This window comes from Monodelphis domestica, chromosome 2 (assembly GCF_027887165.1).
Source record: "Monodelphis domestica isolate mMonDom1 chromosome 2, mMonDom1.pri, whole genome shotgun sequence".
NCBI classification, from domain to species: Eukaryota; Metazoa; Chordata; class Mammalia; order Didelphimorphia; family Didelphidae; genus Monodelphis; species Monodelphis domestica.
The window spans coordinates 275,408,236-275,424,124 of NC_077228.1; the positions used below are offsets into that span (position 1 = coordinate 275,408,236).

Below are 15,889 nucleotides of genomic sequence, written 5' to 3' on the forward strand. Positions count from 1 at the left end.
ACCTAACTAACGAGGATGTCTTAGATATTAATATAGAGTGGGGAAAACACTCTTATTGCTTAGATGAGGCTTCACACTTATCCCCTCAGTGGTCCAGAGTCTGCTAGTCCTGTATCTTGGAGGATCTTTCCAATCCTCTACCAACCTCAACAGAATGTAGAGGAGAAGGGAGGCCCCTGGAGAGTATTGTCCTAGGAGTTGAGGGATAGGGAAGGGGCCTCAATGTGAGATTTCACCCTGGTCTGACTTTCTCCCAGAATCAGCCTCTGATAGCACTTCTCACTGCCTCCACCCCCACCCCTATTCAGTGGGATCTGTCCCAGGTGCTGGAATTCCTGATTCTAAAGCTGGTTGTGTGTGTAAGTAATTGGTATAAGTGTTGGAAGAATATGTTGGCTGTGTACATCTCAAAACATCTCTGTGCATGTCTCTCTCCAAATCTGTTCTTTCTATGTGTTTCTGTCAGTGTCTGTGCTTGTATGTGTCTCTGAGGGTCTCTAAATATATGTCCAAGTAGGGATGTCCATGGAAATGTTTATGGTGCATATGTCTGAATATTCCTCCCTGTCTATGGGTCTCTGTGGGTCTCTGTGGATTTCTCTGAGCTCACTGGTTCCACTATACCCATGTGATTATGCTTCCCTCTTCTCTTCTCTTCTCTTCTCTTCTCTTCTCTTCTCTTCTCTTCTCTTCTCTTCTCTTCTCTTCTCTTCTCTTCTCTTCTCTTCTCTTCTCTCTCTTCTCCCTCTCCCTCTCTCTCCTCTCTCTCTCTTCTTTCTCTCTCCCTCTCTCTTCTCTGTCTCTCCCTCCCTCTCTCTGCCCTCTCCTCTTTCTCTTTCTCTCTCTGTCTCTGTCTCATTTCTCTATCTCTGTTTCTCTCTCTCTTTCTCCATTTCTCTCTCTCTTTTTATGTCTCCCCCCATCCCTGCCTTCTCTCCCTCCTTCTGTCCCTCTTTCTGTCTCACTATCCCCACCCTCCATGCAAACACACTATCCTCTCCTGGAGAGGATATCATTTGTCAGGCAAAAGGAAAGAGGACAATCCTGATGTTTGTTGTTCATCTTAGAAGATGTGTCTCACAGAATGTCAGGGCTAGGAGGGCCCTTAAAGTACAGAACATCAGAACATAGAACAGAAATGTCAGAACTGAGTGATGTCTTAAAACACAGAATATTAGAGCAAAGAACAGGATACCAGAGGTTGGAGATGTCTTGGGACACAGAAAAGGGATGTCAGAGCTGGGAGATGCCTTAGAACAGAAAATGTCAGAGCTGGGAAGGACCTTGAAAAGCATCCATTCCTGTCCCTCCTGTATCTTCTTTGGCTCAAGAGCCTGTGCCTGTGGTTTGGAACCAGCCTGACCTAAAATCAAAACAAAGAAATCATCCAAGGAAATGTGGCCTCCTGTTCCCCCAGACTCCATAGCCTGGGCCCTGATCCCTGCCCTTCCCCTTCTCTTCCTGAGAGGAACATTATGGGTGGTCTTCTTGTCCGCACAGTAACTTCCTCGAGCAGCATTTCTCAAATGGAATTGGCCACAAGAAGCTCTTGGGCTTGAAATATATTGATGGAATCCATAAATATCGGTTGGGAGGGGTTGAGAAAATGAAATATCCAAGAATAAAGAGAAGCTAGGGAAATGTTGGAACAAAAAAAGCGCAAAATTTAAGCCTATTTTGAAGCGAAAAAAATGTTGCCACATATAATAAATATATTTGATCCATGTATAATTTGTCTAGTAGATAATTTTGATGCTAGTGATATTTTCCCTTCTAAAAAGTGCATCATGGTAGGCCAGTAGATAGAGTATTGGTCTTGGAGTCAGAAAGACTTGAGTTCAAATCCTGACTCATATATGTATTACTTGTGTGACCCTGCACAAATCACTTAACCTCTGTTTATCTCCATTTCCTCACCTGTAAAATGGAGACAATACCAGTACCTGCCTCCTAGGGATGTTGTGAGATAACGTGTGAAGCACCTGGCAACTCCTCGGGTATTATATAAATGCTACTTGTTATTGTATCTCCAAGAGGGAAAATATCACTAGCATAAAAGTTTTCTCTCAGGCCCACATACTCACATTTCCCCAAACACCAGTGTTCAGAGGAACATCTGGAAAGCTGGTTAGATCCCTCACAACAACTCTGGGAGGTGTTATTACCCGCCGTTATTACCCACATTTTACAGATGAGGAAACTGAGGCCAATGGTGGTTAAGTGGCTTGCCCAGAGTTACACGGTAAGTATGAGAGGTTGGGTTTGAACTCAGAACTTCTGGAATCCAGACTAACCACTCTATCCCCCAAGATATTATGTGCTTTTTATACAATATCTTATTTCCCTGGACTTAAGACTCCCCAAATGATAGACTTCCAGAATTGTAAAGGACCCCCAGAAGCCACCTGGTTCAATTCATGCCTAAAGACCATTGAATCAAGTCAATAAATTCTTATTAAGCACCAACTACTAAATGCAAGAGGCAGCTAGGGGGCACATTAGATAGAACATTGAGTCTGCAGTCAGGAAGATCTGAGTTCGAATCTGACCTTGTACAGGTTTAACCCTGTTTGTCTCAGTTTCCTCCTCTGTGAAAAATGAACCAGAGGAGAAAATGGCAAACCTCTGTGGTATCTCTGCCAAGAAAACTCTCAACGGGGTCATGGAGAGTAGGACACAACTGCAAAACAAGTGAACAACAGGATGTGTTAGGCACTGTGCTAAATACTAGGGGTACCAAGAAAGAGGAAAAAATTAACTGTCCCTGCCCTCAAAAAGCTTACAGTCTAAGGGGAGAGACAACATACAAACAATTCTGTATGATTCATTATGTACAAACAAGAGATAATGAGATAAAATGGAGATATCAGCAGAGAGAAGGAAGGCAGGAGCATTTAGGGGATGACAAGCAAATCAATGATCCATCACCACCACCCTGATCCCACAACAAGGAACTCTGAGGCAACCCTGTTCCATTTTTGGATAGTTTCAATTATTAGGAAGGTTTTTCTTTCTGTTAAGCTAACCTTCTGCCTCCCTTCAGTTTCTACCCACTGCTCCAAGTTCTGTTCTCTAGGGCCAATCAAAAGAAGTCCTCCCCTTCTTCTATTGTTGTTCAGTCATTTTTAAGTCCTTCTTTATGACTCTTCATGACCCCATTTACAGTTTTCTTGGCAAAGACACTGGAGTGGTTGGCCATTTCCTTCTCCAGCTCATTTGACAGATGAGGAAACTGAGGCCAACAGGGTAAAGTGACTTGCCCAGGGTCACACAACTATTAAGTGTCTGAGGCCAGATTTAAACTTGGGAAGATGAATCTTCCTTGACTCCAAGCCTGGCACTCTAACCACTCTGCGACCTAGCCACTCACCTCCTCATAATTTGAGCTGTCCAAACATGGAAGGAGCTGCCTCTCACTAGACGTCTCCAAGCAGAAGCTGGTGGATTATAGTGGGTAGATTCTATTTTGTATATAGGGTCAGACTATAATCCCACTGAAGTTCCTTCCAATTCAGAAATTCTGTGATTCTGCAGAGTTGATTTCTAGGATTCTATCCAATTCGAAGGTCAATTATATGGGAATCCGTCCAGCAGTGGCCTGGATAGCAGCGACCATATCTCCAAGGTGCATTATCTCCCACCAGGCTAAACTTCATATGATCCAGAGCACCCAGTGGGTTTCCTTGTTGCTGCTGCTCCTGAATGATTCTTCTTTTCCCTACAGGTCCGGGAACTGAATGATGTGGAATTTCCTCACTCGTTCTTGGTGTCAGGGAAACAGAGAACCCTGGAACTACAAGCCCAGTAAGGCATCTTAAGTGCACCCTATAAGGCCTGGGGATGGGGAGGGAGGGCTGAAGGTGGAGATGGGGAGAGGGGGCTTAATTACCCCTAATGGATATGTCTATTTTGGGGCAGGTCTCAGGAAGAAATGAACACCTGGATCCAGGTAACCCGCCTCGCCCAGCCTGGGAACTGGGATTGGGGAGAAGAAGGCAGTGATAGCTTCAGCAGAGAGAACCTTGTTCCAGTCCTTCTAGCCTGCTAGCCCCAGTTCTTGAATAGACCCACAGAACATCTCCTCTGGGACCTTGTTCTCCCTCTGCCTAGGGAATTTAATTAAGGCCTCTGGCTGAGCTCATCCCTTCCCTTTGCCAGAGTCACTCACCCAGGGACAGATAGTTGAGTCAGGAAGATGGGTACTATCAGACATTTAAACAGTGGGTAGTTGTGCTTGTCTCAACTCCCTTTTCTTAACCAGGGGGAGTTGTTCCTTCCTTCCTTCCTTCCTTCCTTCCTTCCTTCCTTCCTTCCTTCCTTCCTTCCTTCCTTCCTTCCTTCCTTCCTTCCTTCCTTCCTTCCTTCCTTCCTCCCTCCCTCCCTCCCTCCCTCCCTCCCTCTCTTCCTTCCTTCCTTCCTTCCTTCCTTCCTTCCTTCCTTCCTTCCTTCCTTCCTTCCTTCCTTCCTTCCTTCCTTCCTTTCTTCTTTCTTTCCTTCCTTCCTTTCTTTCTGTCTTTCTTTCTGTCTTTCTTTCTTTCTTTCTTTCTTTCTTTCAAAATTCTTACCTTTTGTCTCAAAATTAATACTAAATATTGGTTCCAAGGCAGAAGAGCAGCATGGGCTAGACAACTGGAGTTAAGTGACTTGACCAAGATCACACAACTAGAAAATATCTAAAGCCAGATTTTATTCCAGGGTCTCTCTTCTCCAGATCTGGCTCTCTATCCATGAAATGGGCCTTTTCAGTCTCTCTGTCAGTTCCTCCAACTGAAAATGATCTCTCCTTTGCCCATTACATTTGTCCTTGAGTCATCTTTACACACAAATCAGCATGCTTTGTTGCCCCAACTAGATTGTGATTCCTCTTAAGGCAGGGATGATTTCACCTTCATCTGTATATCCACTGTATTTCACACATAGTAGATGCTTAACAAATGCTGGCTGATTAATTAGTGTCATTGCCATCACTAGCACCATAATGTAAATTCCTTGAGGGCAGAAACGGTGTCATTTTTCATCTTTGCATACCCAGTGTCTGGCATATAGTAGGTGCTTAATAAATGATAGTTGAAGGGTCATCTGGGTAGTACAGTAGAAAGAGCACCAAGACTGAAGTTGGAAGGTCCTGGGTTCAAATGTGACCTCAGATACTTTCTAGCTATATGACCCTGGGCAAGTCACTTAACCCCCATTGCCTAGCCCTTATCTCTCTTCTGCCTCAGAACCAATATGCAATATTAATTCTAAGACAGAAGGTAAGAGTTTTAGATGGATAGATAGATAGACAGATAGATAAATGAATGAATGAATAAATAGATAAATAATGAAATGAAATGTGTTGAACTGAATGGATTGAGAGCCCACAGTGCCCCACAATCAGGGGCTGAGGAAGACAGAAAAATATGAGACATAGTCCTTCCCTCAAGGCACTTCATATTTAGGAAGATATGGCATTGGCACATTAACTTATCACAAAGCATTTATTAAGCCCCTGCTAAGTGCCAGCTACTGTGTGATGTTCTAGTGATACAAATACAAAGTCCCTGACCTCAGGGAACATGTATTCTATCAGGAAAGATAACAACAGTGTATGAACCAACTGGGGAGACACAGTACATCAATTGGTCATCCAATTGGTAATAATTTATTAAGCTCTTACTGTATACCGGATAGTGTGTGAGACCCTGAGGATACAAATGCAAAGTAATAGAACCCTTGCCCTCAAGGAGCAGACATTCTATCAGTGTAAACAGAGTAAATGACCAATGGCTGGTGAAGGACCCAAGTTCTAGGAGTCAGCCCAGTGATCAAGGAAGGCTTCCTGGAAGTGATGTCTTGATAGAGACCTTGAATGATATCCAAGGATCTAGATAGGTCAAAAGAAATGGGGAGGGAGCTTGAAAACCATTTCTTCCTCTCTCAACTGTCCCAGCCTTGCTTTGGGGGATAAGCATTGAGGTGTGAAGCCTAGTATAGACAAGTCAATCTGACCTTCCCACCTAGAGGTGTTTATGTCCATGCCCTGCCCCAGGCCCAGGGTGGACCCTAGTTAGTGAATCCATCTTGCTTCTGGCTACTGGGACTTCCCAGAGAATTGCATGGCTCTAAAAAGGGGAGGGAGGGAAGGAAGAAAGATCCTGGGTCCCAGGATGTGGGGAACTGGTCACTCCAACTAACATACTCTTCTTCCTGCTCCCAGGCCTGCCAACGGGCCATCGATCTGATTGGGAGGCGGCACGGAACCTTCAAGGCTGCTGTCCAGGGGACGGAGGGAGACTCTGAGGAGCACCAAGTAAATGCACTGAGCCCTGCCCTTCTCCCCCCAATACCCCCTATTCCTCTGCTGTCCCCAGGCTAACTCACGTATGTGGGAGTCCCCTGTGTAGTGTAGAAAGCTTTACACTCCCACTCCATCCCACCCCCAAATCTCCCCCTGGATCTGAAATGTCATATTTCCAGTTTATTTCTTCAGGATCTTCTCCCTGCAAATAAGTCCAGAGCAAAAGAGCCCATTCTAGAGAGGGGTCAGGGGCCGAGCAGAGCCCAGCCAAGTAGCAATAGGAAAAAAGCCAATGAATTAGGAGCTAGGTAGGGTAGCGGTTAGAGACTGGGGGCCTGGAGTCACAAAACAGTGCCTAGTGTTTAATGGTTGCAATCTTGTCCTGACTCTTCATGAGAGGGTTTTTCTTGGCTAGAGTGGTTTGCCATTTTTTTCTCCAGTTCATTTGACAGATGAGGAAACTGAGGCCAGTAGGATTAAGTAACTTGCCCAAGGTCACACAGAGAGTAAGTGTTTGAGGTTGGATTTGAGCTCCGGAAGAGAGGGCCTCCTGACGCCAGCCCCTCTCTCTGTCCACTGCATCACCTAGCTGCCCACTCTCATCCTGGCTCTGCTTCTCATTTGTGTGACCCGGGATAAGTCACTTCCCCTCTATGGTCCTCTGTTTCCTCATTTGTTAAGCAGAGATGATATTGCTGCCTTCTCTGCCTACTCCACAGAAGTGCCTGAAGGGTTTCAGGTAGTGTCTGGGAAAATATGAAGTGATATTCAATTGCAGGGATGGGGAAGAAGCCATGGAAAGAGAGTCAGGAAGTTCTAGTCCCACACTTAGGGTCATTCTGAAATGTCCCCCCTCTGATCAGCTGAAGTCTGAAGAGCTGGGAATCCGAGCTCCCCAGTGGGTCCGGGACAAGATGGTGACCATGTGTATGCGTTGCAAGACACCCTTCAATGCCCTCACCAGAAGACGACACCACTGCAGAGCCTGTAGCTATGTGAGCAGCACCTCTTCCCCCTCTCTCCTTTATTATTTAGTATTTCCTTTTTTATCTTCATGGCCTTCCTCTTTCTTTTACCTCTCCCTCCCCTTTTTCAATCATCTGTTTCTTTCAGCCAATCAATAAACACTTACTTTTCCTAACTGGGTGACCCTGAACAAGTCACATAACCCCATTTCCTAGCCCTCATGGTTTTTCTGCCTTAGAACCAATGCCCAATATTGATTCTAAGACAGAAGGTGAAGGTTTAAAAAAAACAATAAAAATAAAAAGACACTTCCTGAGAGCTCAGGATATGTGGGATGTTTGGGGAAGACTAGGACCTCCAGACCTATGAGAAAGAACGCTGTCCACATACTGTGGGAGCAGAAGCACAGAAAATCTGATCACAAGGATCGATGGGGATATGATTGGGGATGTAGACTCTAAGGGATCACCTTAGTGCAATTATCAATAATATGGAAATAATTGATCAATGACACATGTAAAACCCAGTGGATTTGCTCATTGGCTACAGGAGGGGGGTGGGAGGAGGGGAAGGAAAGAACATGAATCATGTAACCATGGGAAAATATTCTAAATTAAATAAAGAAATAAACTAAAAAAAAAAAGATTAGGACCTCTAGGGCAGTGATGGTGAACCTTTTAGAGACGCCCCAGACCAAGTGCCATGTCCCTCTCCCCCACCAAGTGCCAGGCACACCCCAACCCCCTTAACCCCCACAGGGGAGAGAGAAAGGGCTCCAGTGGGGCTGCTGGGCAGAGGGGTGAGGGATGTGAGACTCCTCTCATTTCCCTTCTGTGCTTTGGAGAGGAGGAAGAGAGCAGTAAATGTTATGAATCAGTACCCACCTTTTGGTTTCTCTCTGGCCATCTTTCTTCCTTCCTCCGTCCCTTTCACCCTAGCCCATCTCCAGGTCACAGACGCATAGGCCCCTCTAACTTTCTGGTCAAGCCTGCACTTGCACGACCCCTGGTCCCCTTTCTCCTGCAGGTGGTGTGTGCTAAGTGCTCCGATTACCGAGCTAGGTTGCAATATGATGACAATCGGCTCCACCGGGTCTGCCTGCAGTGTTACGTTTTCCTCACTGGGAACCTACTGCCAGAGGACAAGGAAGAGAAGAAGAAAGGGATCCTGGAGGTGAGGATGGGCCGAGGACCCCCTCCCAGGCCCTGGTGCCCATTTCTCCCCTCCCTTGCCCACTCCCTCTCTTTTGGGGATACAACTTCCCTCCGTCTATTGATGTCCACCCCACCGCTTCCCTCTCTGTCCTGCTGCTCCAAGACCAAATAAACACAATGTCCTGGGAAGGGTTCCAGACTAAGCTGCCCCCTCTTCCTGCTCTTGGCTTGGGATTCAGCTCTGTCTGCTCTCTCCTCAAGAGGACCCTGACTGTCACTTACTTCCTTTTTCTCAAAAACTCCACCTCCAGCCCACCTGCCTCCCCCCCACTAGTCCTCATCTGGAGCCTGTATTAGAGAGATTTCAATCCCAGTTCGAGGCTCTTCTCTCCCGAGTCTGGAGTGTATTCAGAATCAGAATATTTTTGAGTTATGAGGGACCTTATGGGTCAATTCACCCAACTCCCTCAATTTACAGATGAGGAAACTGAGGCCCATGTTTGCAGATAATCTGGAATGAAATTGTTATTGTTTCCACAAAATGGGGTGCAATTGCATTTGAGGCATCCCTGCAGACTAGAAAAAATGTGTAAAAATTGAAGGCCCTCCCTTTGTACCAGAGAAGAAGTTTGAATTTTTTCCTTTTCCTTTTATGGGATGTGTGTAGTGCCTTATTGTAAATTTTGGGTTAAGTATACATTCCTGAGTTTCTAAACTTTCTGTGTCATCCACAGGACTCTGTGGCTTCTGCAAAACTCTCAAAATTCCCATTTAATTTCTTATCCTGATCTGCGATATATTGGAACTGCAGTGTTTCGGGAAAATCACAACATGGAAGGGATAATTGCAGAATTTTTAGTTTCCAATCAGCTTTACGTTCGATTTTGGCTTAGGATAAAAGAGGAAAGGGGGCACCTCACCCCAATGCATACATGCTACACCTAATATAAACTGGCAAAAACAGAATTAAGGGTCCAAGGACCTAGGGTATGTCCAAAGATTGATGTGAGGAGTTTTCTCATAATTGTAACTCTAAGCAACTCATGTGTCTTATCTGAAAGGTGGCCCCATACTAATCAAGTAGCTCCTGGTTCCACATTCTTTGGATTGTTTACAGCTACTTGGAAGGGTTTGCAGGACATTTCAGCCCACATCTGGGATGGTCGTTTGCCCATAATAAAAGGAACTGAATAGATCAGACCAAATCTGAATTCTTGTGCCCCTTGGACTTCCCTCACTTCACTAAGCATGCACCTTGAGCTGCTAACCTAGGAAGAAGTTATGCATAGAGCTCAAACTAGGGTAGGGCATGTGGGGCTTTGTCCAAGGTACCCATATCTGTGGTAGCACAGCTTCCTAGCTCATGATAAATTAACTTAGATTTAGGATGAGTCATCCACACTCTCATTTGGTCCTCTTTGATAGACTTCTTTTTTTAACCCTTACTTTCTGTCTTAGAATTGATTCTAAGAATTGGTTCCAAGGCAAAAGACCAGGAAAGGCTAGGCAATGAGGTTTAAGTGACTTACCCAGGGCCACACAGCTAGGAAGTGTCTGAGGCCAGATCAGAACACAGAATCTTCTGTCTTTAGGTCTGGTTCATTATTCACTGGGCAACCTAGCTGCCCTAGCCCCCTGGAAAGACTTCTGATAGATTGTTCAGATATTTCACTGACCTCAAGTCCTCAGTCACTCTAATACTGTGCTCTGACCAGTCACAAGCCCAATTTATGCTGTTGTTTATGCTTAAAAACTGGAATTTCATCTCCAGAAAACCCAAGAATGTCAGAGCTAGAAGAAGCCTCCAAGGCTCTCTAGTCTAACCCCATAATTTTGTTTTTGTTTTTGTTTAAAAAAAGACCTTCCATCTCTTGCCCAGGGTCACACAGCCAGGAAGTGTCTGAGGCCAAATTTGAGTCCAGGACCTCCCCATCTCCAGGCCTGGCTTGAATTGCTCTCTTAACCTCATCATTTTATAACGGAGGTAACTAAAACCCTAGGACAACTAAGTGGTTAGAGTGCTAAGCCTTGAGTCAGGAGGCCCCATCTTCCTGAGTTTAAATCAAGCCTCAGACACTGCCTAGCTTTGTGACCCTAGGCAAGTCATTTAACCCAATTACTTAGCCCTACCATTCTTCTGCCTTGGAATTGATACTTAGTATTGATTTTAAGACAGAAGATATGGGTGAAAAAAATGGAAAAGGACTCAGTTCTTGACTTCAAGAACCTTATAGTCTAATTGGGGTCAGAAAAGTGTGTGGAGAGGTCAAGTGTGAAGGTGGCAAAGAAGTGATCCAAAGTGTTCTAATCCCTCTAATCCAAAGTATGCTCCCTCCCCCACCCAACCTTCCTCTTCTAGAATCCCCTGCCCCATTGTCCCATGGGAACAGAAAAGGTTTGAAGAATATGGGGTCTAGATCTCCCTCCTCTGCTATTCTCAGATCCCCATATTACTAATGACAAAATATTCCCCCAACCTCTAGGAATGAGCATTGTGGTCTGTCTATCTATCTATCTATCTATCTATCTATCCATCTATCTATCCAACCATCTATCTATCTATCCATCATCTATCTATCCATTCATCCATCTACCTATCAATATCTTATCTGTTTGTCTGTCTATATCTATATCTTATCTATTGATCCATCCATATATCTATCTGTCTGTCTGTCCATCTGTCTGTCCATCCACCTATCTGGTCATCTGTCTGCCTGCCTGTCTGTCCATCTGTCTACCTATCTATCTGTCTGCTTGTCTATCTGATAGACATCTTATCTATCAGATAGATAATAAAGAAATTAGATAGACAGACAGACAGACAGATAGATAGATAGATAGATAGATAGATAGATAGATAGATAGATAGATAGATAGATAGATGGATGGATGGATAGATGGATGGATGAATAGATGGATAGATGGATAGATAGATGAGGGGAGAAAGAGGCAGCGACAGAGAAAGAAGAGTATAGGACAATTATCCAGCTGGGGGTTAAGAAAACCTGTGCTTGAGTCCTGACGTGTACATCAGGGACTGTCCCTCTCAAAATTCTCTAAGGCTATAAGTTTCAGACAGTAGCTATCCTTTCTGCAGGGTTACTATGTACCAAGCACTGTAGATAGTGTTAAGAACACCAAGACCCCTAACCAGTCCCTGTTCTCCAGGAGATCAGTCTAATGAACTTGTGCTGGTAGAGGGAGTTTCCTCCACCAGAAACAGGGAATCCTCTAACTGAAGGAAAGCTCAGATCTGGACCAAAAATCCCTCCAGAGCACAGAAGCAGCTAAGACACTGGGAGGAGAGGGAGGGGCGCTCTACATGTCTTCTCCCTGTCCTCCACTAGGGGGAGTAGAAAGAGAATAACAAGGGCACTACTCTGGACAGCGCCTCATTGTTAAGGCAGTGGTAATATCCCTGGAGCTCAGAAATCTTCTCTGGGGCATAGGGTGCCCCAGGTTTTCCTCTGCCATGAGCACGTACTCACTAGAAAATCCACACAGGTGGCCACATGCATATCCACATACTTGAATGCCTTTGCTTCCTCTCTCAAATCCTGCCTTTATTGCAAGGCTCGCCTCCTCCATGAAGCTTTCCCTGATTGCTTCCTTCTCTTAACTCATATAATCACAGCTGGAAGGCACCTTAGAGGTCATCTGTTTCAAGCCTCTCTTCTTACAGAAAAGGAAAATGAGGAGAGGATCATCAATGGCCAGTTCTTGGGGGTGGGGGGAGGTGTGAAGGCAGGTTATACTATATAAACCAATGGATGCCTCTGCATTTATATCCCAGAAAGAGTCTTCGAAGGTATCAGAACAGAGCGTGATGTGCAGCTTCCTGCAACTCCTGGGAGACAAGTGGGCGAAGGGCAGCAGCCGAGGCTGGTGTGTCATCCCCAGAGATGACCCCCTGGCACTTTACGTCTATGCTGCCCCACAGGTAATCCCCACCATTAGCAGCCCTTTCTACCTCTCCCAGCACCCATCTGCCATCTGCCATCACCATCCCTCACAGAGGTAATGTTTTCTTATATTACCCAATTACATGGAGAAATCGTTTTCTTACCTTTGTTTTCTGACATTTTGCCATCCAAATTCTCTCCCTCTCCCCTCCCTCCCCATCTCCAGATGGCAAGTAATCTGACATGGGTCCTGCATGGGCTTTCCTACATATTGCCATATTCTCCATCCATTACAAAAGCCCTGAGGAAATAGCAGAGGAACTGAGGCTGGGGATGGAAAGGACAAATGGGGGTGGGAAGAAGTGACTTGCCCAACATCATCATGCAAGAGAGGGGTGCAACTGAGACTTGAACCTAAGTCTTCTGATTCGTGGTCCACTGCTCATGCTTCAGCCACTTTATCTTAGAGTGATGAGCAATTCCTTGATGCCTGCCCCCAAGAGCAGTAAGGATAATGGGGGTTAAGTGACTTGCCCAAAGTCACACAGGTCATATTTGACCCCAGAATCTCTCACCTGCAGGCCTGGCTCTCAATCCATTTAGCTATCTAACTGCCCCCTCCCTCATGCCTCTTGAGGGACCCTAATTTCTGTCTTCCAGTCTCTCTGAAAGTCAAAAGATACTTCTAAAGAGAATAATGACCCATACCAATTTGCCCTTCCCTCCCTCCCTCCCTGGTTCTTTCCTCTCTTTCTTTCTCTTTCCCTCCCTAACTTTCTGCCTTCTTCCCTTCTCAGGACATGAAAGCTCACACCTCCATTCCACTGTTGGGGTACCAAGTGACCACAGGTTCCTTGGCCGATCCCCGGGCATTCCAGATACAGCAGTCGGGTCTGGTCTACTCATTCAGGGCAGAATCTGAGGAGCTAAAGGGGCAATGGATGAAGGCCATAGAACGAGCATCCAGAGGTCAGAGCTTCACTGGGCCAGAAGGAGAGCTGTCAGACTGAGCCCAGGTCAGAAGAGCTGTGTCTTCTCTACTTCTGTGTACACCCCCCCCCCCATACACTCTTCTGCTGATTGGCTACTCTCCCCTAAAGCAGAATTCTTTTTATCCTCTCCTTTTATCTTCATCTTTCTGAGTAAACCCAGTGGGATCCCAGAAATAAGAAAATGTATGTCTGTCCTGCTCTCCCCTGGTGGAAATGAGAGACTAAGGGGAAAGACCCCTTGCTGAATGGTACCCAGAATGAGGGAGACCTTAAGGCTAGACATTGAAACAACAGAAAAGAAATTTAAAAAGAGGGCTAAGAAGAAGAGGAGCAGTGGAAAGGATTGAAGAAGCTGCCTGAAGTTCCAGGAATCTGCATTCAAATCTGGTTCTCCCACTTTTGTGACTTTGGACAAGTTTTCTAACTTCTCTGGACCTCAGGGTTCTTATTTGTAAAAATTAGGCAGTTGGATTAGTGAGCTCTAAATGCTTCAGCCACTTTCTCTTCCAGCTCTAAATCTCTGATCTTATGGAAGAAAGGAAGGGAAGAAAGAACAAGAAGGGAAGGCTAAAGAGAACAAAAGAAAGGAGACAATGAAGGGACAAGAAGGAAGTCTTGGAGGAAGGGGAGAAGAGAATAAAGGAAAGTCTCAAGGGATGGAAGGTTGAATTGAGTCTAAGATCTCTGGGAAAGGGATGCCTCTAGTCAAACTGTAATCTGATTGGTGCTGGTACACAGGCAATTGCCAGAGGATGACAGTGGTCCAAGGAGGTCATTCTCATCACCCTTCAGTCCCTCAGGATAGGGTGAAGACCCAGAAAGTAAAAAGGAGATTCAAAGACACCTTTCAGCCTCTCTTGGAAGAAGGATGGTGGATTACAGTGGGGAAAGGGCTGGGTGTTTGAAAATGGAAGAGGTGGGACAGTAAATAAAGTGCTGGGACTGAAGTCAGGAATCCTCATCTTTCTGAGTTCAAAATCTGGCCTCAGACACTTATTAGCTGTATGACCCTGAGCAAGTCCCTTAACCCCATGTTTGGGGAATAGGGAAGAGAGAAAGGAAGAAAAGAAAAAGAGAGGGGAGGAAGAGAGGTGGGGAGGGAGGAAGGAAGGAAGGATTGAGTCTAAGAAAAAGGAGTAGACTGCCCAAGGTGACTCCATACCCCACTTCACAAGTTCTGCCCCAGTGCCCACCCCGTCTACACTCCACTCTTGCCAGATCTTTCCGTGGTCAATTCTCCAAGCCTGCTCTGAACAGGCAGCTGAGATACAACCCCCCCTGGCCCAGGAGCCTGTGGAGGATGGTAAGGGGAGGTACTCCACCGGGTGGCTCAGTTACCTGGCGGTGAAATGGAATTCCCCAAGGAGCTCTCTCGTCCTCCCTCTGAGAGGGCGGAGCCGAGAGGGGCGAACTCTTCCAATGGAAAGGCCAGGCAGCTGCGGGAACACACCGTTTCCACTAGGGGGCGGGCCACCACCACGGAGCACGTACCTGGTTTTGCAGGCTTTCCAGAGGTCATTGCTAGCCTTCCTTTGCCCTAGAATCATAGAACTGCACAACTGGAAGGAGCCAAGGAGAACGTCTAGTTCTATCCTTTCACTTTATATGTAGGAAATTAATTTTGCCTAAGTGAGACCAATGGACTCCTTCCAAGAAATTTCTTGAACAACAAAATAATACTGAGATATCAATATGTAGGGTTTTACATTTGAGTCTCCTGATAATTCTTTGAAGTAGGTGCAATTACTAGCATCTCTATTTTACAGATGAGGAAACTAAGGCTGAGAGTGGTCAAGGGACTTGCATTGGGTCACATAGCTTAGTAAGCGTCTGAAACAGGATTTGAACTCAGGTCTTCCTGACTCTGATCTTCTAATGACCATGCCACATAACTATGAATTGAATTCAAATCCAGCATCAGACTTTTACTAGCTGTGTGACCCTGAGCAAGTCACTTAACTCTGCCTCCATTTCCTCATCTGTTAGATGAGCTGGAGAAGGAAATAGCAAATTTCTCCAGTATCTTTGCCAAGAAAACCCCGAATGGAGTCATGAAGTCAGCCATAACCGAAATGAATGAACAATTATATATATATATATAAACTATACAATCATTGATATATATGTATGTGTGACATGCATGTAAACACACACAGGCATATCTACAGTCTGTATATCTATGGATATGGTTTATTTATATATAATATTCCTCCTCCCAAACTGGAAAATATTCACCATTTCTGTTCAAATTAGATTCAGTGGAATACAATGGCAGTAGGGCTTACAAGTAAGAAATGTATTTGGCCAAGGCAATTCACAGCTGCAGAACTAAAAAGTCCTCAGTGTCCTTTCATCTTCTTGTTTTCCTTTATTTAAACCCTTCCCTTCCATTTTAGAATCAATACTGTGTATTGGTCCAAGGCAGAAGAGCCATAAGGGATAGGCAATGGGGGTTAAGTGACTTGCCCAGGGTCACACAGCTGGGAAGTGTCTGAGGACAGATTTGAACCTAGGACCTTCCATCTCTAGGCCTGGCTCTCAATACACTGAGCCACCTAGATATCACACACACACACACACCCTTCAAAAACTCCT

At 45.3% G+C, this 15,889-nt stretch overlaps 1 protein-coding gene across 1 annotated transcript in view; it reads left to right on the forward strand.

Annotated features, from left to right (window-relative positions):
• Positions 1 to 15,514, forward strand: part of FGD2 (FYVE, RhoGEF and PH domain containing 2) — a 47,844-nt gene extending 32,330 nt beyond the window's left edge. The window contains exons 10-16 of the mRNA XM_007483808.2: positions 3,725 to 3,804; positions 3,919 to 3,949; positions 6,200 to 6,292; positions 7,144 to 7,275; positions 8,273 to 8,419; positions 12,194 to 12,340; positions 13,100 to 15,514. Coding sequence (XP_007483870.1) covers positions 3,725 to 3,804; positions 3,919 to 3,949; positions 6,200 to 6,292; positions 7,144 to 7,275; positions 8,273 to 8,419; positions 12,194 to 12,340; positions 13,100 to 13,312 — 843 coding nt within the window. The 3' untranslated portion in view covers positions 13,313 to 15,514. The remainder of the gene's footprint in view (positions 1 to 3,724; positions 3,805 to 3,918; positions 3,950 to 6,199; positions 6,293 to 7,143; positions 7,276 to 8,272; positions 8,420 to 12,193; positions 12,341 to 13,099) is intronic.
• The last annotated feature ends 375 nt before the right edge of the window (positions 15,515 to 15,889 follow it).